Source organism: Ischnura elegans, chromosome 2 (assembly GCF_921293095.1).
Source record: "Ischnura elegans chromosome 2, ioIscEleg1.1, whole genome shotgun sequence".
Classification (NCBI taxonomy): domain Eukaryota; kingdom Metazoa; phylum Arthropoda; class Insecta; order Odonata; family Coenagrionidae; genus Ischnura; species Ischnura elegans.
This window is the reverse complement of record NC_060247.1, coordinates 94,610,255-94,637,344: the sequence shown is the minus strand read 5'-3', so window position 1 is coordinate 94,637,344 and position 27,090 is coordinate 94,610,255. Positions and strand designations below refer to the sequence as shown.

The following is a 27,090-nucleotide window of genomic DNA, read 5'->3' as shown; positions in this document are numbered from 1 at the left end:
TGCACGTCATCTCTTAATTTTATTTTTATCAGGATAACATGTCGAGTGAGGTTAGCTCCTCGTCGGTTGAGAATAATGGTTAATGGAGATTGTTGTGGCACTGCGAGACATTTTCGTATGAGCGCTCAAATGATTCCTCGCCACAATGTGGTGGCCTCAAAAATGCTTTGGTGGGGTCCACCTCTGAAGGGGTGCATTATTGTTTTAGATGAAGAAGATACGCTTATGACTGTATGTCCCGAGATTTTCACGAGGGGCCTGAGCTCCTCAACCCATCCTCCTCTCCCGCTCGCTACTGCCTTACCTCATCAGCGTGTCGACATATTCCGGAAGAAAATACGAGGAAAGTTTTTTATTCAACCTCTGATGGGCCATGAACATGAGACGGAATGATCGATTAAAAATTATTTAATGGGTAATTCTTGATCACACTTATGGTGTCCTTTCGACATCATCGCCACGGCGATTGAGGATTTGGTCGTGCTTGTGGACAAGCTTTACAATACCTTCTTCATAGAATGTTGCCGCCAATGCCGCCGAAATGTTGCCTTTGTCCTGAAGCTTATCGTCCGTTTGAAAACGCTTCCATCCAAGCCACATCTTAATTTCAGCGTAAAGATGGAAGTCACTTGGCACTAGGTCGGCATTGCACGGCGGATGATCAAAAATGTCTCATTGAAATTGCTCAAAGAGCAGTTGGACTGCATCAGCACTAAGATAGCGGGTGTTGTCATGAATCAGAACACTTCCAGAAGTCAGCATGTCTCTTCTTTTGTTTTGAATGGGAATGGGCACAATGTTTCACACTGTCTTACACTCTATCCACCGTGCATTAAAAAAATTCTCTTTTATCGTTATAAAGGTCAAGACATGTCAATGCTAAACACGTTTGGCGAGTTTTATGGCTGTCGCTCCGCAGCGCACGCGTGGCGGAAGAATCAGTTGAGGCAGCGTAGTTAATGAAATTGCTACTAACCTTAAACTAACAACTTACGGTCAGAAATAACTTGAGCGTTTAGTGCGGGAAGATGCGCAGTTGCCCTATGAGCGCAGTACCAGACTGTCGCTGGTATTGTGTTTTTGCTGAGCTATTGGAAGTTGAAAAAATAACGTCCCTTTTAGTAAGAGAGCACAAAAATTAATATTTAATTAACAAGTCAACAGTCTATAAGAATCATTGAGTGTTTCATCAACAAATTTTATTGAAACGATGTAAAAAACAGGGAATCACTAATACTCTATATTTTTATATTTATAATGTACTGCTATATTTTTACTCTGAAAATTGTTTAAACCTTAAAGGTATTCACTCTGGCTGTTATCATAACTTATCTCGTGCATATTTCAAATCAGGAATGCCAACATACAAAAAATAATGGGGGGGGGGGGGGGGCAAACCGGGGATCTTGCCCCAGGAATTTTTATAAATAGTGAGTATTAAGTTTTTTAAAAGCATTTTCGAAGAGTCATATGATCAACATTAAAACCGTGATAATTTGAATCTCAATATCTGGACACTCCGGGGAAAATTGACAGGCCTGACACATTTTTTCCTTACATCCATAACGAATTTTTTTTTTTATATTAGACGTAGGTATATGCACCATCGTCCTATACATTTCATGACAAATAAAATGGAGGGGGTTATCTCACCAGCAGCATTGGCAGGTGTCTCTTCAGGTCTTCATTTCATGGGGGTGGAAGTAGCCACGAGGACGATGTGTGGAGGCTGAAGAACGTCGCCGGCTCAGCTGAAGCACCGCGCTCCGGCAGGGAGTGGAATGTCGGCCATTTTGCCTGGAAAAAGAAAATATGCCTGCATTAGAATATTAACCCTCCGTCGGGTGCATTACGTTTAGGAGCGCATTTGGTCACGTGGCATTACACTGACGTCAGATTACTATGGATAAATTAAGTACACACATGCTAAAGTGACGATAAGGAACAAAAAATATATTTACTAGAGAGTTAATTTTTATGCCTGGAGTGTAAATTCAAGGATAATATTAACTGGGACGTCCATATGAACAAAAGGATTTATCCTCCTTCATTAAAAAAATATTTGTTTCACCATATCAAATTTTCCTCAACCTGGTTTTATTTGTGCAGTGATTACGAACGTTTTTCGAATTATTAACGCGAATAGAATATCCATAATTTTATGTTTCATTTTCTTCATTCGATTCTATTCTTAACAATCAATAAAAAACCTCTTTTGAAACGCAAAATATTTTTTGTACTTTCCTTACACTAGCCTTCTTTTGAAAACGCTTATAGGCATTCAAGCCCAACTACACTAACCTTATCTTGTATCGTATACATAAATATATCTGGCACGATGTGTCACATTTGAAAATTCAGTGGAAATATTGCGATGTCTTATTTCACTGATACACTATTTTGTGTCAATATTCATGTATTCATCAAAAAATAATTAAATAAAAGCAATGGATCGAAGCAAATATAAATTAGAAGATAATAAAAAAGTCTAGTGCCCGAAGGATAGATCGATATGTTTGCTTGGCAGAGTAGAATTTACGCGGAAGTATTTTCGAGAGCGGCCCTCGTTTTGTTTTTGCTCCCGTCACACTGTGAAAGGAACGAAGCGAGATTAACTTCCTGTCGCCTGCATATTGCACCCGTTAGCGACACCTCTGCAGCACTTTTTTTTTCTCATCTCACGACACGTGCTCAGTCACACCGATGGGAAAAAATAAAAACGCCGTTCATCGGTCGAATTCAACGGTTAAAATTATTATGTATTCAAGGATTCTTCCCGTGCATTGCACCGGGTTGTTGGCTTCATTGCCGCCCACGTTTCGGAAAATGGCTCATTTATCATTTTCAAGGCAAGTTTGTCTCGCCGTGTCACAATGTTACACTCTTCAGATTCAGCCAGTGTGAAATTTGACATGGTGATATGAAACATGGCCTGAAATGAGAAGCTGTCATTCTCCGAAAAATCGGCGGAAAATGAAGGCAACCTTTTGAACGAAAGAAGAATTCATAAATATTATTCAATAGAAAAAAAACTTTGATGGTTCATATTTGTTTTCTTAAAATAAAATGAACTAGCCAAGGAAAGTCTTTATGATAACCTACACCGCCACCTCCAGCTCAAAGGAGGCTTTTGAAAATAAAAAAAAGGCATGGCGTAAATTAAAACTATTATTTCACCTTATAAACTGTTAGGTACTTCTTAAAATAATTAGTTACGTTACGAATAAAATACGGAGAAACCACACGTGGCATTAATTACGTATAACCTTCTGGTTAATTCCACGTAATTAATTAATTGGAATGCATGGACCTTAAAAATTTTTCGATTTTTCGAATTTACAAATTGCTAATGACACAAAATTGGAGAAAGAAGAAGATTTTTTCGTTTATGAATTCGATGCATATTGTGCATGTCAACAACAGGCCAAAGCTACCTTATCACTGTGACTACTTCTTATAGAACAATTGACGCTGATACACGAATTTAATTGCGAAGAAACTCAGCGGAGGGGATCCGGTTGGTGTGGTGGCTAGAGTTTTGGCTTTCTACCCAATGGACTCGGGTCAAAATCCCGGCGGTGGCAGAGAATTTTCAAAGACTGCCCGATCCCTGCTTGTGTGTTGTGTGGAGGATAAATCCAGCTCAAATCTCCGTCCGTCGGATGAGACGTCAAGCCGTGGTCCCCTTGGCGTCTTTCCTTTAGAGCTCGCTAATGTCTACGCTGGGTTTCTCTCCTTCCTTCCAAACCCTTCCCTCATAGTGAAAATGACCTCAGTTGTCGGTCGCCTACATCAAATACCCTTCCAAGATCAGCAGAACCAAGACCATTAGCGATAGGTTCACTGGTCATAGCGTTAGTCGTGCTCGATAATTTTCAACGCAATATCACACGGAGGGAATACAAATAATACTCAACCCCATACTCTTCCGGTCCGTGGTAAATTGAAGAAACAAAGGAGATAGGGGCTTCCAAGAAAATCCTGTGCCCTTAATTACCGCTGATTCCGTTCATAAGAGAAAATATACTCTCAGCATATAACCCTCCTCAACCTTGAGCAAAGTAAAATTTTTGACATATTACCCACCACGTTGGCCGATGGTCAACCAAAGTGGTGGGCAATATGTCAAAAATTAAAAAAGAAGTGTCAAAAATTCCATTAAATTGAGGAAAATAGTCAGTATTGTTCCCTGCTTGTTTAATTTAACCTGGCCGATGTTTATTCCTAAGAGCTATTATCACCACCGTTGTAAGTAAAACAGAATCTAATTCAGCTAATTATTTTCTTAACAATAGGTATTTGACCTTTATCACTTAGATATATAGTACAATATAAGGTCAGATGCATGAGTTTTGTGCTTGTTTGAAGCGGAAGGCTTACGATAATGGTGGTTACAATTGGATGCGATAGTTACATCATTCTCATACTAGTATATGAGCTGTACTTGAAACGCATTGGCAGCATCTACTCTTCAGTATGCGAAGTATGCGCTGGGCGGCTTTTCTCGCTTGTCGGTTTGTGACGCACTCAGAAGCACGTGGCACCTTCATCAATAATACTGCTGGCACTTCTTTAAAGCTAATTCCACCGAGTATCTTGGTATCAAAATAGACTGTAGAAAGCTTTCATCTAAAACACAACACAGGATTTCAATTTTGATAGCTCGGGAAAAAAATTATATCACGATCATCAATGGTTAAAAATTAATGTTTGGGTGACGTTAGATCTCCACTCCATTAACCTTGAAGTGTTTGACAGTATATTCACACACTTTTCTTTTATTTCTTCTACACTAATACATTAATTATTGTGCTCTTAGTAGACACTGTTAGCCCAAGCGCAATTAATTATTTGTATTTCTTTCTTCTTTAACTCCAGCCTGAATTAGAAGAAAGAAAATTCGAATGATAATTAAATTTGGAGGGAAAATACCTCCGAAACAGGTTTCTCGATTGTCTTAGGCAATCATCACAGGGGAGGGGAACATATGCAAACCCGCCAAGAGCGGGCTCTAATTCAGCTCGTCCGAGGTTTTCATTACCCTTTTTCAGTGATTTTTGTCTTAGGGCATTTATCTGCATTATGAATGGCAGACTCCGCACTTCGCCGTGATACCTTGCTGAAGCCGGCTGCGGCGCGGCGCGGCGGTGCGCCACCATTCCATATGAGGCTACTAGCAGACGGATTCTATGTAAACTGACGGAGTTTTGTTAAACCTATTTTAACTTTCAGCAGAAAATTGATGCGGCCAGCTAAGGTGTAAATTACGGCTGCCAGATTGGCAATTATGTTAATTGTATTTGGTAGGATGATGCGGAGGAGATCCAATGAAGAGATATATATCCCTTAGGGTGGTCCATATTTTAAAAGTCTTCGAATTTCCTTTGGGATGCCCCCCAGTTTTGTTCCATTTGGTATGAGAATAAATCATGAAAATTATTTTTGCAATCGAATATCGGAAAAACGTGCCATATAGCGCTTAAAGTTTTGAAATTTTGGTATTTTTGGGTGTTTTACGGACATAACTGAAGATGATGTCACTCTCGGATAATTCTTTCTCTTTTTCGTCTTTTACTACGACTCATTAGACTTTTGCAGTGTATCTCCTCAAATGTCTTTCATTCCTATCGTTTAGTTCCCGGGATATTACACCGAGAGTGAGCGCGCACCACCCCTGTCAGACAATTTTGGTGTCACGCGGGTTGCAAACTCCCAATATTTGTTGATCATTCTCACTCATTGTAAAGCATCAAATTCTTTAGATAAACATTAAACGTCATCGATATAATATTGAATGCTATATTTATCTCTGTTTATTGCCAAAACGGGCTTAGTAGCATTGACCCCTATTCGGCCTCATGACGCGGCTAGTTAAGTTGTCCTATCTTTTCAGGGGATCAGGTTGTAGTAGCGGCTGGAGTATTGGGTTCCTACCCCACGGGACTGAGTTCAAATTTCGGTAGTGGCTGAGATTTTCAGAATTTTCCTCATCCCAGCTTTGGTGTAGAGTGGAGAGCACTTCCATTACAGCGCTCCGTTCGGTGGATGGGACGTTAAACTGAGGTCCATTCGGTGCCTTTTGTCAAGATGAGACGCCAGGTTTTTCTTCAACCTTCCTTCACAAACATTCCGCATGACGCGAACGGCTTGAGTGGTCGGGCGCCTCCTTCAAATAACTACCTTATTTTGGGTCCAATGGACTTCTCATGTATCCCTCTCACGACTAAATACTGAAAGCTTCATTTTTATGCGCGATTTATTCCCCCGGCTGACTCAAACACATCATTATTGAGCGGAAAAAGCGAGTAATCCACTGACCCTGACCTTTAATTTCTAGACCCTCCAACATTGCGCTGAGGTTAAGAGGATCAAGCGTTTCATTGCACGGTCATTAGGGCAAATGATTAACCTGCCAGAGGAAGATTATTTTCGGCGGCATATCGTTTCCGCTTTTTGAACGCCGATACGCCATGGGGAAGGGCCTCGTTAAATAAACCTGTTCGATACTCGCCTCTGCATTAGCTGAAGAAGAGGAGGTAAACAAACACATGAATTGAAAATAGGGGAGTATTCCTACCCTTTCGAAGGACATTCGGACTGTATGCAAATTGTATAATCACACAACGGTTAATTACAAGGATTCTCGTTATAGAAAATGCCATACCAATTGAACTCAATTACAATCAGGTTAATTCTACCGACTCTACTGTCCCATTTACTCCATGTAACGTGAATTTAGGTCAGGTTTTCAAATATCGGTAAGAAGACTCCTAATAAGCTTTTTAGAGGGAAGCAATTGAGGGTACCATCATATGTACGATAAGGTCTAACTATTTTGAAATAACAGTGCGTGTGGTGCACATTAGCTAACCCATACCACATTTTTAATCTTGCTTCATTATTGTAGACCCTAATATATCTATAATTTTGGATTAACATTATTGAAGTGCACATAAATAAATATTGATATAGAATCAAAATATTTTTATATACTAAATATGTCAAAATAAAAAAAACACAGGATTGGGTACATATGATGTAGCCACATTTCGTTAAATTTTGTTGTTATGCAATTTTAAATAATTGATATAAATTGACGACCTTAACAATATGGTCAGTAATGTTTATTTATGTATATTTGTATTATTTAGGTGTATTTTATAACTATTGCCATATTTACCAATGAATATGTCGTGATGTAAAGTATTGTTGTCAACAACCGCCCAATAAGTGATACGGATGCACATTACAGACGAGTTGTCCAATGCTAAAGCAAAATTATGCATCACCACAATCAATGTTGTTTTGGATACTTAACTTCCTCAATAAAATGCGTTTTTTTAGCATCATCTATGCATTACGTGAGAATTACATGCTGAATGAATGAAAAATGAACATGACATTTACTTTAATAGAGGTCAACTGTGATTGTTTTGGCGCGAGTCGATGGGATGTCGCAAGGTCTGACCCCAGAGTTTATCGGAAAACCTGCTATCGCCCGTTATAGTCACGCGATACTTGATCCAAACTTATCGAACCAAAGATTCAATTAATTAGGTATAGGAAGTCAACAAGTACATTTTATAAAAAAATTGCTATTCAAAGCAAATGCTCCGGCGAAAATAAAACTCTCTAAAGGTTACTACTTGGTTGAAAAAGACTCATGGAAATCAGTGCAGGCTATTGAATGATGAAATTACTGAAAATGGGGCTTTTTCACAAAAATATATTTTAAAAACTATTTTACAAATTGTAAAAACATGTATATAACTTAGATATTGCTGACGATTTTTCAAAAACAGAGAAAGCTGAGTTGATGCCCGAAACTCTGAAAATAAGACTTTTTCTGATTACAGTAACTTTTATAATATTTTTCCCTACCAGTAATTTCATTCACCGTTTTAACCATATGTATAAAATTGCACTACAATGATATCTACCTGTTACGAACGTGATTATGAGGATCCATACTCTCAAAATATAGTGTTTAAAATAGGCTGGCAGGTTTAGGAATTCAAACGAGTCAATTGTATAATGTGCATTTTTAAGAGTTTCTTTAACGATGTCATGATTTCAAAAGTCATGAAAAACCGCTATGTAACAAATCTGGATTACATATTTAATTCCCAGATGCATATATCCTAAGAGAGTATGCCTCTCAAAAGAAATGAAAAGATACAAAAGACAATTTTACCCTTAATTAATGCTTTTACGGACTCCAACGGTACTTTGCCACGTCATTTCAATTGGAATTCCAATAATGAACCGTCAAATGCCAAAGGTAATCGGAAATCTTTATTACATCTCTTTTCTTGCATTAATGTGGCTCAAAGTTGAGAAAAAGATACTATATAATAGAGGTTAAATATATGACGCGGTGAAAATTATAGTATCTAAATGAAGACTTCTTAAAAGATGAACCTAAATATGATTTTGTTCAAATTTTTTTAAAGAAAACAATTTATTTGCCTTTAAAAAAATTAAAAAAGATGATGTATAATCTACGGGCATAACATAATCGAAATTTTGGACAGAATTGGAGTTTTTAGCTGTCGCTGGTTTAAAAAATCATCTCCTCTTTTTTATGTGTCTAAAAACGAATCAACAACACGTGATATTAAAGAATTTGTAATTACATGCAAGTAATCATATAAAGCTATAAGTAAATTACTTCCGCGTTGATGAAAACTTGCTAGGTTCATGAGGTGCTTAAAAGTATTGCCCTGAAAATACGCAGGCTTGAAATATTGCTGGGCCATCACGCTACCACTTATTGACTGACGCTATGGCAATCAATATCCGGCGATCATTGGAGGGCTAATCTTTCTTGTATTCACTTAAATTGATTGATCATTCAGCGGCATAGATGAATATTTCACAACGAGACGGAGTTAGTTATTGATGAGAGGTTAAAAGCTACTAGTCATGCCTTTTTATAGGCACAGGAGAATGTTCGACAGGTGGACATTGACACTTGTCAATAAATGACATAAAAAGGGGCGGGGTCGGCTCGCTATGAGGACTTCCTATCGCATTGATCTTCTTCAGTGGGGCCCTCAGTCGACTAAAATGCCACTCCTACCGCCCAACTCCCCTCCAAAATAACTGAGGACGTTGGTCCTTCCCTGGGATTAGGACTAATTTCAGTTCACTCGTTGAATGCCATTTGTCATGCAATCTTTTTAGTCACGAATATAACATTCATCTCTAAAAATTGAGTTCTTTTTGTTCCTAATACTTATATTCCAGACATAATTTACGAACAGACGTTAAAGAGAAATAAATATCGATCGAAGTACACATATTTCTTGTTAGCAACAAAAAATTTGTTTCTTTTATGACTGATTTCTATGATGAAAGATTAGCAGGGATCAGTAACTTTTGAGTATTCTAAAAAGACTATTTAAGGCTAAAATATACCGACTGCGTAATCCGTATTTTGGAGACATATGACTTAAGTAAACTACCAAAGTTAGAAGCCGAGGAAAAGAATTAGGGAGTTAAATAAAGATAAACAACCGTTGTAAATTTGCAAATATTGACGCTAAGGCGTAATTCTTGAGAAAAAAAAACGCTTCAGTGATTGTGATGATTTCTTTATATTTGACCAAAATATTACTATGAGCAGATGAGTGACATGAAGCAGCGTCCAAATGCGTACCAATTACAAATTCTGTGAAAACTTTCCAAGATTTTATATCTTCATTCGGCATGAATTTTCACCAACTTAAAGCCGATTCGATCAATTTCACCATGGAATTTATTTTTGTTTATTTTCTAGTAATTTTTATGCATCTTTTAATAAAATTTTATCGATTCACAATTTTCAAATCTTTAAATTTACATTTTGCAATGCTGAAAACCTGATAAATTTAATGCTACTGGCTTTCAAACCGGAGCATATCACTGAAGATACCTAAAACTTTAATTCAGTAGTGTTATGAATGCTTTATTTCTCAAGTGGAACAATTAACTTGACTTTATATTTTCTCAATAGGAAATGGGAATCGAAATTGAAGGAAGAAGTACAAATATTTGAATGACGGCAGATGTTTTATATTTCAGAGGCAGAAAATAACAGCAAGAGCAAAGAAATGTAAATATAAGGCCGAAAGAGAGCTCTCCGAGATATTTTCTCCACTCAAGAAGGTAAATGAACTTACCAAGAAACGTTAGACGAGGACTAAGTGAGCGCACACGGAGGGATTTCAAGAGCAGGAAAATATGGAGGCTATACACTATATTGTGGATTTAGTTAAAGTTAAGTGAAGAGAAAGGATCGCATCGACCAAGAGATAAAATCGCCATTGATAGGTCCCGAGGAAATCCATGGGAGATGGAAGGATTAGCAGAAGAGCTCATTACCGAAGAGATTAGTGCAAAGAAAAAGAAATAAATATAAAACTAAAGACGGATTGGGCCAGAGAAATTGCAGCAAGCGAAATAATTTTTTTGGGGAAAAATGAAACAGTCTCATCGGGTTATATTCCCGTGGAGATTTGAATTCGTGGGGTAAAGAAATAATGATACCTCTGAACCTTTTCACTAGCATGGCGCAATCCAAAAAAGAGGGATTGTTAGTGAAAATGTCTCAACAACCGGTCCATTATTTAAAATTCTCGTATTTAGGGAAATTTTAGGAGTAAAAAATGGTTAACTAGGTATAATTTATCTTGTGGTTAAAAAGATGATGCATTCTTAAGCTTACTGCTAGAATTTTATTAGGATGAATATCGCAAATCGTCGGGACAGATAATTAATTCGGATGATTTAAAAATTGATTTTTATAGAGCAATCATGAATGTCACGAATAAATATGATAGGTAATAGGAGCATGGAAGAGAGCGTAGATAACCTTTCATAAAGTAACAATGGGTATGGCATACATCAGAAGATTCACTGAATCCATTAACAGCATTGTTGAAGCTTGGAAAATTAGTTTTCATAATTTTTTTAAATCCCTTAAATAGAGTGGCATGATAAAATGTACGAGATATTGAATTCATACAAGCTTTGAGGTTATTTATCAATTTTTTTAACGGACTGCGGATAATAATTTCGGATTCGAAGATGTGGAGCGGAATTCGATTAAAATGAGGCTGAATTAATGTGAACGATTTCCCTAATTTGAGGATCAAAAGAGTTATTTTTTACACGACCTTGGGTTTTGTTGCTATGCATATCATCTTTTGGTTCTCCATAAAAATCTGAAAAATGCTAGGCATCAAAACATGGGCAAGGAAAAAAAGTAAATTATTTTTAAAATGTAATTTGTGGAAAGCTTATTAAAATTTCATCTAAATCAATAGTCTTATCCATTTTACTATTTTTATATTTGTATGGCATATATAGTCAAGTTGCATTACTTAAAGAATTTCTTTCTTTTTAACACAATTTATAGAGAATTTTAAACCTACAAGTTTCAACTCTCGTGTTATTATTAGTAGTACTCTATAAATGACAAGGTACTCTTAACAAGGAAGTTAAGGAGTCGAATGAGGTAGCATCCAACATTTTATTAATGCGAAAAAACGTATGGCTTAAGTTTTAAATTGACGAAAACAAATTCCACCAGTATAAAAACCATTATGAAACGCCCACGGTGTCTATTATTTTTGAGTGACTAACATAAAGTGCGTCACCATTCAAGCGTGTTGTGAAACTTGGTTTTTAAGGTAGAATTTTCTCTAGTCTCTCTTTCATTCACTAAGGAACAGTTAAATAAAATTCAATACCATGGATAAATTATTCGAGGTTAGGGGGGCTGAGTCCCTCTTAATGAGGAAAGTAAAGAAAATAATCAACTACCGGTTTGACATTTACGCTATAAACCATCTGCCGCTTATTGCTGTTGTCATACTACGAAACCATCAACCAGCTCTGTCGGAATTCCTTGCCTTTTTAATTTTGCATTCATTTAACGTATACATTTTCATGGGTTGTCTTAGCTGAAATTGCTTAACATAGGTTAACGTAGATTGACCTTCACTCTTGTAAAGTTAACATCTGTATTCACCACTATTAACTTCTAAATAATTACGATTAGTTGTTAGAGTTTCTTCTGGTGTGTGAATTTTTCATAAATTATCGCTTAACTCTAATCCCACTCTTGCGGTTGGACCACTGAGATAGTTAACCCATTGATTGAATGACTGAGAAAATCCATGCACTTTATTTGTACTATCTACCAGTATTACCGTAATTTCTTTTGCATTTATTTGAAGAATAAAATGCTATAGGTTGACCATAGTTAAATTTTCTTAATCCAGTCTTATATTGGCTCTCGTAAAGTTAAACCCTGTATTCACCATTGCTTACTTCCAAACAAATGTGTTAAATTCTTTTGAGTTTCTTCTGTTATGTGATTTTTAAATTAAATTATCGCTTGGCAATAGTCCCACTTGTGTAGTCTCACTCTTGCTGTTGAAACAATGAGAGAGTAAACCGATACACTGAATGATTGATCAAATCCATGCGCATGGTCATAACGGCGCATCATCTAGTGATGACAACATGCACACACCCTGATCCATCCTATCTCTTCTTCTGGAGTCACATCGGAGTCTCCTCCTATGCCGTACGTGATCTGCGTAACAACTTCATTGAGTGATCTTCTTGAGAAAATAGGGACGCGCTCATTGAAGACAGCTCGGAGTGATGCATGGGGGCGTGAGTTTGCCGAGGCCCGGCCCCTCGACTGGTTAAACAGGAGATCGCACGGTCTCCCGACATCTGCGGCACGTTCCCGGCTCAACTGGCGGGCGGTGCGGCTGGTTCAAGGGAAGGAATGATCATTGAGATTCACGCACGGTTCCTTGCAGATGAAAGAGAGGTCCTTTGCGTCAACGGGCCGAGGTCCTCGCGACTCCCTCCGCGAGAGTCATCGCTCTTGCGTCTTTTATTTGGCCCCACGCAAGTAACGACCGTCAAGGGTAGTAAATGACGAATTAAGAAGTAAAATGGTCCGGAACGTCTACTACTTGATTCTGCTTGATTCACATTGAACAGTTTATACATATTATACCGGCACGCAGAGTTGGGCAAAATGCAGGCCGAAGAGAATTTGAAATACAAAATACAGGCCGAAGAGTATTTGAAATACAAAATACCGCTCAAAAATGTATTTGAAACGCAAACTACAAAATATCTTTGACGTGGGTACTTGAAAAACCAACCTTAAAACAGAATTTTAAATACCTTTTAAAATACAAAATAAATTTATAAGGAAACTAAGAGATCTTAAAAAAATAAAATCTGCCGCTTCAAAAGTATTTTACAAATGTATTTTTTATTTTAGAATGGAAAAATACCAAAAATCTATACTTGAAATCCAAATACAGGATGCATTCAGGTCGTGTATTTGATATAACAAGTACAAATTACAAATGTATTAAAAATACGTATTTTAAAACATTTGCATTTGAAATACTGTTCAGCCGTTTAAATAACGAATTAAAACGTAAAATGATTTGAAATGTAAACTCTTAAACTATCTTCATCTGGTGGACGTCTCTTCGTCTCAATACTTGTTATACGTTGCCATCTGAAAGCGGTAGCGATGGAACAGAAGATAGAATAAGTGGGGGAGAAATCCCTCTAATTGGTATAAGCCTGTTCTCGAAGAGTGTACGCAAAGAGAACATCAGATTGACATGCCGGTATAAGATTGGCCGGCCTTCGAGGGCAGCGGGGTAAAGTCCTTAGCTGCCTCACAAGAGGTCGTTGGTTCGAATTCCGCATGGGTAGGTTGCCCCTAGGGGCATGGATGTTCTTGCATGTTAATATCGTACTTCACCTGTTGAAGAGTTGAAACTACAGAAATTTGTTGTCGTTACTGGACATAGGTATTGCCGATATATAAAGAAAAGAGTAATCCAAAATATGAATAATTTAACTATTGTGAAGAAGTTATGGAGTGGAAAAATTAAAGGCAGCCACTGAAATAAGAATAAATAAAGAGGCGTAAAAATAAAATAACTTCTGTGGCAGTCAAAGTGGAGAGCTTAGCTTACCTTCTTCATGAGTAAAATATGTGCATAAAATTCATGCTTTTAAAATCAATTTATTGAAAATTTGAAAAGTAATTGGTTATTAATAGATTATTTTGTATATAGATACGTTGCCTACCTTGTTCAGTTTAATATCTTAAACACTAAGGAACACAAAAAATCAATTCTTATTACACGCAATAATTTTTTAAAATTTTTTAATTGCCGACAAAAATATTTTTATTTGCCTACACTATGATTCAAATCGGCCGCAAAAAAATATCGTGACCTATCCTTTTTATTTTCCAATGATATAAAGACACTTGTTTGATGAAACACATAGTTGTCCCGTTGATGTTTTTGGATCATTTGCATTTTTCCTCATTGACACCAAATGCTTTCTATTGACTACAAGTTTGATATGAGATGCACTGAATAAAACTTTTATTTACCTTAATAACCTTCCAAACACTTTGTAATTCACTTTTAAAAAAATCAAAGCTCAAATGAACATCTCCAAGCGTGCTACGGGGTAGATATGGAGGAGTAAAAATTCTTTAGAAACTTATTTGCTCATTATGTTAGGGAATTTCTCCTTTTATTGGACTTTTGCTCCCACCATAAGTTTTACTATACCAGCTATTGGGAAATAATATCGATCTCTCGTCATAATTATGCAAATGAAAGTTGGGGAAAAGTTGAGCTTCTTTCGAAGGCTGTATTTCAAAATGAATTTATTAAAAAAAAAAAAAAGCATCAACAGGCGGGAGCTTTCACGTGGAAAAAATCCAAAAGGTCGAGTGGAGGAGAGGAGTGATGTAATTTAAAACGTTCATTTCATGGGAAAATGATCACGTGGAAAACAAAACAGCAGTTAAAACACAAGCCTGGAGATTGAATGAATTGAACATCTTTATCAAACTAAACGACCTTTTTTCGCAGCCCCGGCCATGATATGTGCTCTGAAGCAATTAAAAAAAAAAACAAAAAACAGGCATGGCAAATATAAATCACTTATATTTCCATAATTTCCCAAAAATAAGGAATTTAACGATAAATCCCTACAAAAGGAAGAAATTTACATATTTACTCTTTCAATAGCCGTTGTAAAATTAGAAATTACTGCCAATTTAGTTACATGCCAAAACTCCTTTAGATTGAGCCTAAAAAACTCTATATTCAATAGCTATAATGGCGTGCGGTTTAAAATGTGGTATTCAGTACAAAATAAATTAGAATATCTTTGAATTAGCCACGAATTTCATAACTATTTATGTATTTATTTATGCTCATAACATTACACTCTAAGTGAATACCTATTCAGTCAACTGAAAAGAGGATGCTTACAAAGTTTTTCTCATTTCCCTATTATATCAAAATTACGGTAAGTTTAGGCAGGTATTAATCGGGATGCAGCCGTGTAGGCATTTTTTTTTGTGGGACAGTTTGACTAGCTCACCAGGTGTAACAGGTGAAGCAAGGCTTTAATTGTCATTATGTATGTTGTTGCATGTACTTGTATGTTGTAGGTAATTAGATTATATTGTTGTTGAAACCCAGGTTCGGAACAACAAAATTTTTTGTGGAACAATAATAAGAATTTATTTCGCACTAAACATAAATGTGGTCCTTTTGAGAGAAGCCTGAAAACTTAATATATAGATGTTAAATAAAATTATTAGGCAGTACGATATCTTTGTTTATCATTCGAAATGTTATTCCACGATATCTCTCCGGAAAAAGTTGACTTTGTTTTTTCAAAGGGCTCGCTTTTACTCCGAATCAAGTGGAGATGATGATCCGCATTTCGATGCGACGCATTTGCTTTGAGTGGCCAGGAAATGTGGTATCATTCCGGCATCCTATCAGTGGCTAGCCGGGCCATTACCCCTCCACCACCGCTGCCTCGTGAAAACGTTTTCATGGACTCCCGTACCTCCGCCCTTCCCCTCTTTCCCCCCTCCATCATCCTCCCACCCTCCCCTCCCCTTGCCCCTTCCTGCTCTCAATTGGCTACTTGGAATCCTTCCCGCGACCCACTTCCTTCAAGGGGGTTCGGGGGAGGGAGGCCTCTCTCGCTGCGGGGACAACTGCCAGGCTAGCCGCTTGGTCCAGTGGCCGACCGTCTCTCTCACGGATCTCATCTCATCCCACTGTATCTCCGTCCGATACGGCGAAAATATTACGCGAATGAGATGGGAGCACATTTCGATGACAGCCGAAAATAGGCTTGTTCCCAATGTTGAAGGAGAAAGAAACCCTGCCGCTGTATCGGTCTTTTTTTTAAATAAAATCAGACGAACTAAGCGTGATGCAATGGATTATTTTCTATGTTGAAATAAACACTAGCATTTTTTCACAATTAAAAAATTTTATTCTGACTTAGGTTTTGATGTTACTACATCGTCTTCAAGGTATAAAATGGTTGTTATTATGTACCATTTTGTACCTTAAAGATGACGTGGTAACATCGAAAAATAGGTCGGAATAAAACTTCATAATAGTGGAAAATTTCATGTGTTTATTTCTATGCGTTCTTACTTTGCTAATGGATTACTCGCTCAATCCTTTTTTTATTTCCCATACCTTACCAATGGTCTTTTACACCGGCGTTTATTCAATAGTTCAACAAATACACGTACAATTATGCCCTGGATAGAGACCACCTACCCAGACGGGACTTGAATCCGCGACCTCTTGTTAAGAAAGCGAGGACTTTACCCCGCTGCGACCGAGGTCTGCAACCTTCTTGTAATCAGCAGTTTATTATTTCCTTTTTGTGCCAAGTTAATGTTTTAGTGCCAACACTGTTCACATAGTCTGCTAGTATCGAAAATAGTCAGGTTTGAAGGCTTACGGGCCCAGAGTGATCGCTCCGATAGCTATAAATGCTATTGATTTCCCAAATTTTTAATAATATCTGGAACCAAAAATGTATACTCGCTTTCAATCAAAAATAAGTACAGTCGAACTTCACTGAAATATGTCTATAGATCATTCCACGCCATCTGCGACTGCATTTGACCTCGTCTGATTTTGATGAAAATAGTTACACGTATTTTTTTCCCTCAAAAAAATCAATTTTGAAGCGTTTTGAAAATATTGAAATAAAACAGCTGATTAACGGTAATTTTCAAAGTGGCTTAGCTTAAAAATTAAACAAATTTTATTACTCAAAGGTAAGGCGAATGATACCATTAGTGTAACACTGCGTTTGGTAATGTCCAGAAAGTCAATTCTGTCGCGCTGCCTACTTCCCCCAAGTATTCGGTTCAATTCGGCAAATAGGCAGAAATCTAACACGACGGAGATGAGAGCGCATTTGCTGATGGACAAAAATAGTCTGGTTCCGATGCTTATGAGCGAAGACCGACTTCCTCGCCAGCTATAACTGTCGGTTTTTTTGAAGAGTCTCAGGGAGTATTTAATGCCATAAATTTTTTATGTCTCTCTTGAGGCACTTTTCTGCCATCCCGTTCTCATATTGAAACGGAAATGTCGCAATACTACGGAAGCGCATTCTCACATGGCAAAATGGAATGTGAGATAACTTTAAGCAGATATTTCCATGCCAACTGATGATGATATTCAGACTTATTCATGAGAATATAATTTAAAACTTCAAGGCCCTAGCATGGTATTACCTTTATATATATTAGCAATAAATGGGCTTTTTGTGGCTCATATGTGATTTAGCTTAGAAAATCCCTTTCCACAAGAAAATTTTATAAGTTACCGATGTAATAAATTCATTAATTCAATGAAAAATTGGAGATTATGTAAAAACTTGATCAAAAATTACCTGGAAGTACATATTAAGTTTTTAAATATATTCTTTATTAAATTTTAATTAATTATTTGCAACGCTATCAAGGCTCAGACTTCGATAAATGTAAACGTTTTTGTTGTAAGGAGCTACATGCCTCTTATAGCTATTGCGTGATTGATTTCCTAGCTAATAAGTTTGAAAAAATCAGTGATTTTCGTTTAATTGGTTGAATTAATTTATCACAAGCCATATAAAAAACTCAAATAAGTAAAATTGTATCAAATCAGCCCGCAGCAAGGGTTCTCGCAGAAAAATTTTGAACAGTCTCTCGTCTTCAATAGATGTGTGAGTAATCAGGGCTGGATTAACTAATAACAGATTAGTTAATCACGATAGAGCCGCAGCATGAGGGGTTACGAGGAGATTTGACATTTTTTTCCTATTTTATTTTCCGTTATTGTTGTTAAGAGCGTGAGGTCAAATTAGCAATTCCTTCTACAAGGCTATATAATTTTCTTTTATAAAAAAGTAAAATCGCGTCACTGTTCAAGTTTTATGCGATTAGCTATAGAAATCATAGTGTGCGGATAAAAATTATCCTCAATTCTACCCACCAGGTTCTTATAACTTCCAATTTATTTAAAAACTATAAGCAAGGCCGGAAAATTTATTCAGTTAGTCTTACCGGTGATTGCTGTATTACTTTAAAACTAACATCCTTTCTCCAATATTAATGATGGATTGCGATGCACTTGCTAAACAAAATGGGGCAATTTTTACATCCGCTTGTATATCCACGAACGAAATCACTCATATTGAATCCAGGTGATGCATATAGCTCCCAGAAATATATGTGTACAGAAAAATGTTCTATCCAGACGACTTCTTGTACCGCCGAAAGTCCCCGGAAGATATTTATCCAGATCCAGGAGGTATCAGCCCTTGCCTTACAGCATTAATAACGCGGATGGGTTCTGGTGTAGACGGAGGGAATCGAGGTGAAGTCCACGAGCCAGAAGGACCAACGAGTTGTCACATATGCCCTGTCAACTCCCATTTATCTCCTTCAGAGCGAGAGAAATGCGTTACAAGGCTCATACACTCGTGAAAATGATGGACATATCAGATTAGGTTTTGGAACTCAAAGTTGGCTTGCTACATTCGTCCCAACATCCCGTAAGCTTGAAGCCCGCATATTCTGAAACCGTGGGCGTACATATAACCTGTAGGCTATATTGGAAAGGCTGCTTAATCATTCACGGTGGTTGGTCGGAGAAAATAAAAGTGTCTGAAACGGAAGCAAAAGCCGTGATTATGTTCGCGTGTATTCCACCGGCAAAGGCAGGTTTGATTGCATCTTCTTTAGGAAAATAAAGGGAACTGCTCAAACGATCGGACTAAAGGGGGCATTCTAAACCAGGGAATATTCTGATTACGTATGATATCAAAGTGAAATGAAGTTCTGCTCACGTTTGAAGGGAAAAATTACAATCATGGTTACAAAATATTTTGAAGGTTTTCCCGACAATTATTTCACTCGGCCGTCGATTTCCTTAAAAAAACGAGTGATGAAATTTTGGCAAAGAATTCTAAATTATAAAATGCAAATACCTAAATACTTTCAGTTCTAGCCTTACTACATTGGCGGAATTGCTGCTGTAGGGCAAAATAACGCGATGAATAAATGAGAAACGCTTAGAAATCTCACTGGTAAATTCGAATTTGTTACATGAAAGTGTAAAAATAATTTCAACGCTTGCTAATATTGCCTTTGAATACAGCAAATAAGTTGTAATTATAGAAAATCTGAGGTAGCAACACTACTGAGCTGATTTAGCATTTAGTTGGTGGGGCTATGAATAACTTGCGTGCCGAAGTAGCCGCTAAGAGAGCGACCAGTTCACTATGAGCTGGCCGGTCAGCGCGAATGATTCGGTCATTCCCTTGCCCCTGATGCTCATTGAGCCACTCGAAGGGGTGTGGGAGCGGGAGAAGAGGACGTTTCCCCTTCCCTTTTGGCCTCGCGTACTCGCTCCTCACTTGTTTACCACCAGCGTCATCCCGCCAGGCACCCCTTGTGATTACGCCATTGAGCGAAACGCTTGTGTGATGCGGACTGCATACTCACCTGCGGCAAGGGAATCGCAAGAAGAAAAAGCGGTTATCTACAGTGCGAGCTCACCGAGTTCATCCCTTCATACTGAGTTCATCGTCCAACGGCTCCGAGATCCGCTCACCCATAAGAATCCTCCTTGAAAGGCTCTGGAAAGCGCTAGGTTGCACTAGAATCGGTCAAAAATTACCTGTCTTCGAGCCCGAGTAAGAAAAATTACTGGAAAGAAGTATATAGTTTACAACATTAATCCGACCTCATGGACTCATGGCTTCGAATTTGTCAACCTTGTTGAATATACTTGAATTATTAAATATGGAAATTTTATTATGTTGCGTGACTTCGTTCAAGAGAAAAATCTGCGCTTATGATCGAAGTTTTCGTAAGCGCTTGTTGAATTAATTAAATTAGGGAGTGTAAAAGAGGGTCCAGTTTTATAAATTATTTGCACAATAATTTTCACTGACATACGAGTCTAATATATTGTAGAGGATTTAAAATATGTCAATAGATTACTTTCCTTTTTAGCTCAAAATAATATCAGACGCGAATCCAATTATGACCTGAAAAAAATAGCTGGAGTGATTGTAACGGGGTTGATATAGGTCTAATAATTAAGTAAATGTGTTTTATTTCTTAAACCGAAATAAAAATATTTATTTGATAAGCGTAATTGAATTTCATCCTAATCATTCACGCGTCACATGCATATTACCAAATATCATACGGATTTAACTTTATCCAATAGTTTCGAGATGGCGTTCTAAATGCAGAGGCGGATTAAGATCACTGCAATGGGAAGGGGGAAGAAGTGCTTTTTATGGCGCCTGCGGGATTCGCAACGACTCTTTGCGAAACGGAAGTATGAGAGGATCTCCATCTGAAATTGAATGCGTGCATTACGCTTGAGCATTACTTAATAAACTAATGAAATAAAAATTTTCGGTGGAGAATCACATTAATGATAATCGTTCTTCTTTTTTTAATCAGAAATTACGGATGAAGTACAATTGGCAAAAGAAGTAACAATGAAACAATGTTTGGTTAATTAGTAAAGCAGTAATTTAGGGCAAGCCACTGGATTTCATAGAGCACTTCATTGTTTGTTTTTCTGCTTGCGAGCTCTCGAGGATTATGAATACTCTTATCAACCCTCCACTACGTTTTGAACTTTAGAATGAGGTTAATTGATATAGACTTTTCCCCTGAATGCCGGGTGATATTAGTAGGGCTAGCTCTAATTATATAAAAAAACATACTAACCACATATGAAATTGGTATTCTGCCCGGATTTTATTATGGCTAGATACATAATGGAAGCTAATGAAGCCAAATGAGGAAAATGGTGTGATAAGGTTTAGTTATTTTAATTATATTTCGATGAATACATTCATTCATGATTTTAGGGCAAACGAATCAGGAACAAAAGTATGATCACACGAAAATGGCTCTAAATGCAATACTCATCTCATTTTAGCACGGGAATCCAAATAATTTAATTTTCTGAGCAAAAAATAGATGCAATAAAAAGAATATTAATGCTAAGTGATCCTCACATTATTATTTACGTGGAAATGCATTTACCACTTTTCAAATGTAAACTTTTACTTTTTTATTTTTTTGACCGGTTTAAACAAAAACCGCTCAATCCTCTGTCTATATTAGACAGACAAATCGACTAATTTGCCTTGAAAAACCGACAGAGCCGATATATGGGGTTAATGACTCTCATTAGGCCCCAAATCACTGCAACAGTCTTGACACTTTGTTAACTCGTTTGCAGCTGGGAAAAAATACTGCTCGCATCTGTTTCATCCTCAAGGCATAAAACTAGCGTGGGATATATAGGTACCTTATTTCTTTTTTTACACTTTCCTATATTCGTGGTTGGTTCTAAAAGATCGGGCAGCGGGAAGAGACATTCGCTTGTCCACATCAACAGTCCCCCGTGAGACACTTCTAAAAATAGCCGGTAGGGGGGAGGGTGTCGCTTGGATTTGGCTCTCCATCCCGTCGCGGCGTTATTAAAAGGCACTGCCGGCGCTGGAATCAAGCCAGGGGGCAAATGAAGAGGGGGGGGGGCGGCTGTCCCCCATTTCGCCGCTGCCCTCGAATATTATGAATCTTCAAAAATAGGCTGTCTTTTTCTGACAGATTACAGGGAGTAACGAGTGAACCCATGTTTTGCCGCTCATTTGCTCCACCAAGGTGAGGTTTGTTTTCGATCGCTGCCGTGCGAATAACGTTTTTTCTTGCTCTCCCGAAACTCGCCGCAATAATTCGTGTAAGTGTGTGTGAAGGGGATTTAGGAGGCTCACGTTGCATCACTTGTCGCCATGCTAAGGTTTCGCGGGGGTTGCGAAGCTAGGGGCCGATAGCACGCAGTGACGGTTCTAGGTTTGGACCAAAATGTTGGGGTAAGGGGTGGGGAGAGGAAACCTGTAAATCTGGGGGCACCCGAAAATATTGGATTTTTAAGACTCAAAAACGGTAGTTTTAGGCTTTTAAGTTGGTAAGTAAGCTAAAATAGATTGAAAATATTACGATGCACTCAATTTTTACAGAGGTCATATTGAGCCTAAGGAACAAAGATGTATGCAAATAATTTTTGTCATTCCGCATTTGGAAATATTGCTTCAGCGTTTACTGGACCAAAATCTTGCAAATTAGGACCAATTTAAAAAAATATTTTGTATTTTAATTCGTCATAGGGGCAAATGTTTCGGATGTAATTAATTCGGGAAAGTATGAATTTAAACCTGCGCAAGTAGCACCGTCCTAAACTATCGATTTACCTTATGCTAATAAAAACCGAGTGGAATGGGAGCTTTAGCTCCCTCAGTCAAACCCATTGATCATATACATACTGGCGACAGTCATTGACGCTTTTTTGTCAGATTCTCAGTCATAACAATTCTATCGCAAATCAGAATTAAGAAGAACCAGACAATAACTCAGAGACGGTTTCATTGATGCTAGTTGCGCATTGAAAGTAAGTGCTTGTGTTTAAGCGAATTCTTGTGAAAGTAAATTATGTTGTTTTGATGGTTAGGGATATCTTAGTTTTAATTATATTCAGTTTCGTTAGGACGTAACAGCGGCAATAATAAACAAGTCCCTTGGGTGCGTGAAAATAGCTGAAAAGGAACACAGTGACCAGATAGGAGAAACCGGCCGCCCTCAAGGTGCTGCGGAAGGAGGTTTTGGGCACGGTATTAGGCTATGCAAAAACCTAAATATATATTGTACATATTTTTAATATTTAATCAAATTAAGGGGCATATTCTCATGTTTTAAAGGAGGATACGTATATCATAATGTTAGGTGAAACTAGTTACAGTTTAAATTGCATTAAAAAAAGTGTGTGGCTGCTTAGAAATTAGTGATCAGCAACTGACAGATGATCCTCGAGTTAAATCCCTGTTTCAACCTTTTAAAACTCCAAAAAATTCTTCAAGTTTATACAATTCAGTCATTTTTCGCTTATTTAATGCTGATATCTTACCTAAAATATTGTAAATAACCTTTACACGACTGAGAGAGTATCAGAAAAATTTTCTACGACACCATTTAGCATGATGCACGCATGAGTATTCGTATGTATTTATTAATATTAATATTAATCCAATCCTTCGAGAGTTCCATCATTCATGATATCCCTCTTTTGAGTAGCCCGATATAAATTAAGATTTGAAAAACCTCAATCCCTCCAAAAATTTGAGTAATCTTACGGACAGAATAGGAGGCATATTTTCTTCACATACGACGTGATACAAGCCACAAAAAACTGATGATTGATGTTCTTTAGACGCCTATTTGTACAGTTGATTTTACCCGCATCATGGATCCACTGAAACCGATATCGCGTGGGAGAATCACAATAAAAAATTTCCTAATCGCTGCACACATTCTTGCTCTTTTTCAGAGAACGTTAATTGGTATTTCGATTGCATTTATTCTTCTTTTAAACTACCTCCATTTATCGAGATATTTTAAGGGAAGAATAAATGCAATAGGCCAAGGCTGTATCTTGAAAAATAATAATTTATATTATTTTATAAATTAAGCCACCATTACAGCTAGATAATTTCTTGGAACCGATAAAGGGCAAAGAAATGATGAACCGTAATAGTGCTTTCGTGCTATTAATATCCAGACGTGACGTCGTGATGGAGCAGCTGTTGCAAATCCCCGTAAGAGTTTAGATTAAGCAACACTAAGAAATTAGCAGCACAATCATAGTAATTTTCATAGCTTTTAGAGTTGAAAAACCAATGACGTGATACGAAATTATTTCACATTGATGTTGGTACTACCACTAATACTATTGCTACTCCTTATAACTTCTAATTATCATTCGTGAGACCTTATTTAGCACATAAATTGAGCAATTATTCAACAGGATAACCGTGAGAAACATTACTGTGTACTTGGGAAATTCATGTAGTTTATGAATATAGCCTAAGGGTGGTTCTTATTTTTCGAATTTCGTTGAGAACGTCCCCAGTTTTTGGTAAGAATTTAGTGAGCAAATAAATCGTGAAAATTATGTTTGCTGTCGGTTACCGGGAAATATTTGCCACATCGCACTTAAAATTTTTAATTTTGGTATATTTGGATGTATTTCGGACATAACTGAAGATGACGTCACTATGGGGATATTCCATCAATTTTCAGTTTTTTACAACGACTGGTTAGACATTTGCAGCGTATCACCTTGAATATCTTTCATTTCTGCCCATTGGTTGGCACCTTATACTATAGCGTTTCACTGCAAATCATTTTAAATCAAAATCATTATGAGGCTCTGAAGGAGAAATTTGAAAGAACAGGTTGAAAAACAATCATAAGGATAGATAGATTTGAGTCCATCAAATGAGAAAACTAATTTTTGTCATCCTCATGCGATCACTGTGCTCTGAATGAACGCGTACGGGAAATAAGCGCATCTCTTTCTGCGACAAATGCTAATTACTCATCTTCGTCACGTTTCCATAACACGCTGAGAAATTTTAGGCCAAGGACAGGGGCGCCGACTTATAAAAAATATTGGGGGGGGCCCATACCGCGGGTCTTGCCTCGGGAAATTTTCTAAATTTTAGATGAAAAGTAGTGAGTTTTAAAGTTTTTTAAAAGCCTTTTCGAGGGGTCATATGATCAATATTAGAACCCCGAAAACTCGACTCTCTATAACTCGACACTTCGGGAAACTCTACAAGTCTGACACATTTTTTATGTCATTCTTCCATTCTTATAAAATTAGTCATTCTTCCATTTAAAACAACCGGGAGGCAGGTTACATCCCTCTTGGCCCGCCAGTTTGTACCCGAAGGTTCACGCACCGGGAAAAGTTCAAAGTGTGTCGCAGCCCCGAAACACTATCACGATTCACACCACTTTTTTCAGTTAACCTGTTTAATACTGTAATAATTATTTGTTTTATATCATCACTGAATTTATTTTAAAAGGTAACTATCGTCAAACAAGGAAAATAAAAAATACCAACATATTTTTGTGATTTTACAAAGCATAACATAACTTAATTAATTTCTTGAATTATTGGGGGAGCTCCGCCCCCCCAAACGAATTATTGAGGGGGCTCGAGCCCCCTCAGGCCCCATGGAGTCGGCGCCTATGGCCAAGGACTATATCCCAAAAAATAGTCCCTTATTATGCCTTATCCCAACAAGAAACCAAAAGAGGAAGGTCTCATTTAAAAAGTTTCAATTTAAAATAACTACCGCACGTAAACTTCTGTGATGAAATGAATAATTAATGCGATTTCTTGTTGGCGAACGAAAACTCGTGAACTTTCGGTATATTTGCCTCGAAAACTTGGCAACTTTCCGTCACGATACGCATTAATCGAGAGTTTAACTGGGGATTATCCAGGAGATGCTATACCTACCGAAGTCTCGTCACCTCTTTGGGACGGCGCTATACCGAAAACTAATGTCGAAGGTAATCAGGCAAGTTCAAAGGTCAACGATACTGATGGAGGACGCTTACTCACCAATCTCTTCTTGTGTTAGCAACAAGTTTGCCTCTGTGTTCCATGTGTTGCATGCGTCCCATATTCCGATGAGACGCGCCAAGGGCAAGAAGGAAAATTCTGTGAACTGGCCATGAGAGAAACTTCGATTTAGTAGACACCATCTTGAATATCGAAATGGATGAAAGAGAAAGATTTTCCTCGGAAAAGTTTTTAAAGCATACGATTAAGTTTGTAAATCGCAGCTAATGCGTTAATAAAAACTATTGCCTTCTACGGTAACTAAAAATAGTGCTATAATTATCTACTTAATGAAGAACAAATTATAGATGTAGTATTACATCGCATTTAAGGTTGATTTTCATGCGAGTTGCAAGTAGTGAACCATGAGCGAATAATTTTGCATAGTTTCACAAGTTCCAAAATCACTCTTAGGACTGATGCATGCACCTCTCTCTTACACTGATGCATGGTAGTTGACGTATGTATGTTTTCATTTTATTAACAGGGTAACTTTTAGATTTTTCTTATTCAGGCCCGGTGATTTGAATATATGACGGTGCTCGGCGTTTATTGTTCATTGTGTGTCGTTACTCAGGAAAAGGGTTAGAGAAACAGCGTTGATTATTCTTCCATAGTTTTTTTAGCAAGTTGTTCCAAGTCCAACGCTGCTAACAACAAATGAAAAAATAAGAATTTATTTGGCTGCTAAAATTTTTACCGAAATGAATTTTTTTAAATAAAGTAATGATGGGGAAAGAGTTTTTTCCTTGAATACCTCATGAAATTAGATGCTGGATTATATTCAATTCAATTACAATCTCTGAAGAGAAAGATTACCGCTCCAGTTGACAAATTACATCTGCTATTTAAAACAATGGATTATTAAGCAAACGTTCGATTTTTGCTATGGACAAAGAAAACTGCAGTATCAGAAAAAAACTCACTTTATGCTTCTGTGTACCAAATATATGACTGGTATTCTGGGATCTAGATTAATGCTCTATGTACGGGGATAACATATTTACGCCGGCAGATTAGTTAATATTTCTAAATATATTTAAAATATAGCTCTCTCTATACATAAAGTATCTAGCAATAACAAATGAAAACCTTTTACAGGGTGTGGTACCATTTAATAAGTTACAATTTAGTCAAGAAATATGATGCATATGAATGGAAAATAACACGTGCAATGAAAATGAAGAGAAGTGTAAGAGCTAGTAAA

General features: G+C 37.3%; 1 protein-coding gene across 1 annotated transcript in view; it reads right to left on the bottom strand.

Moving 5' to 3' along the window:
- The window catches only part of LOC124153213, a 478,788-nt gene that overhangs the window by 20,748 nt on the left and 430,950 nt on the right, over positions 1–27,090 (bottom strand). The window contains exon 6 of the mRNA XM_046526313.1: positions 1,654–1,797. Within this exon, the coding sequence (XP_046382269.1) occupies positions 1,677–1,797 (121 nt within the window). The 3' untranslated portion in view covers positions 1,654–1,676. The remainder of the gene's footprint in view (positions 1–1,653; positions 1,798–27,090) is intronic.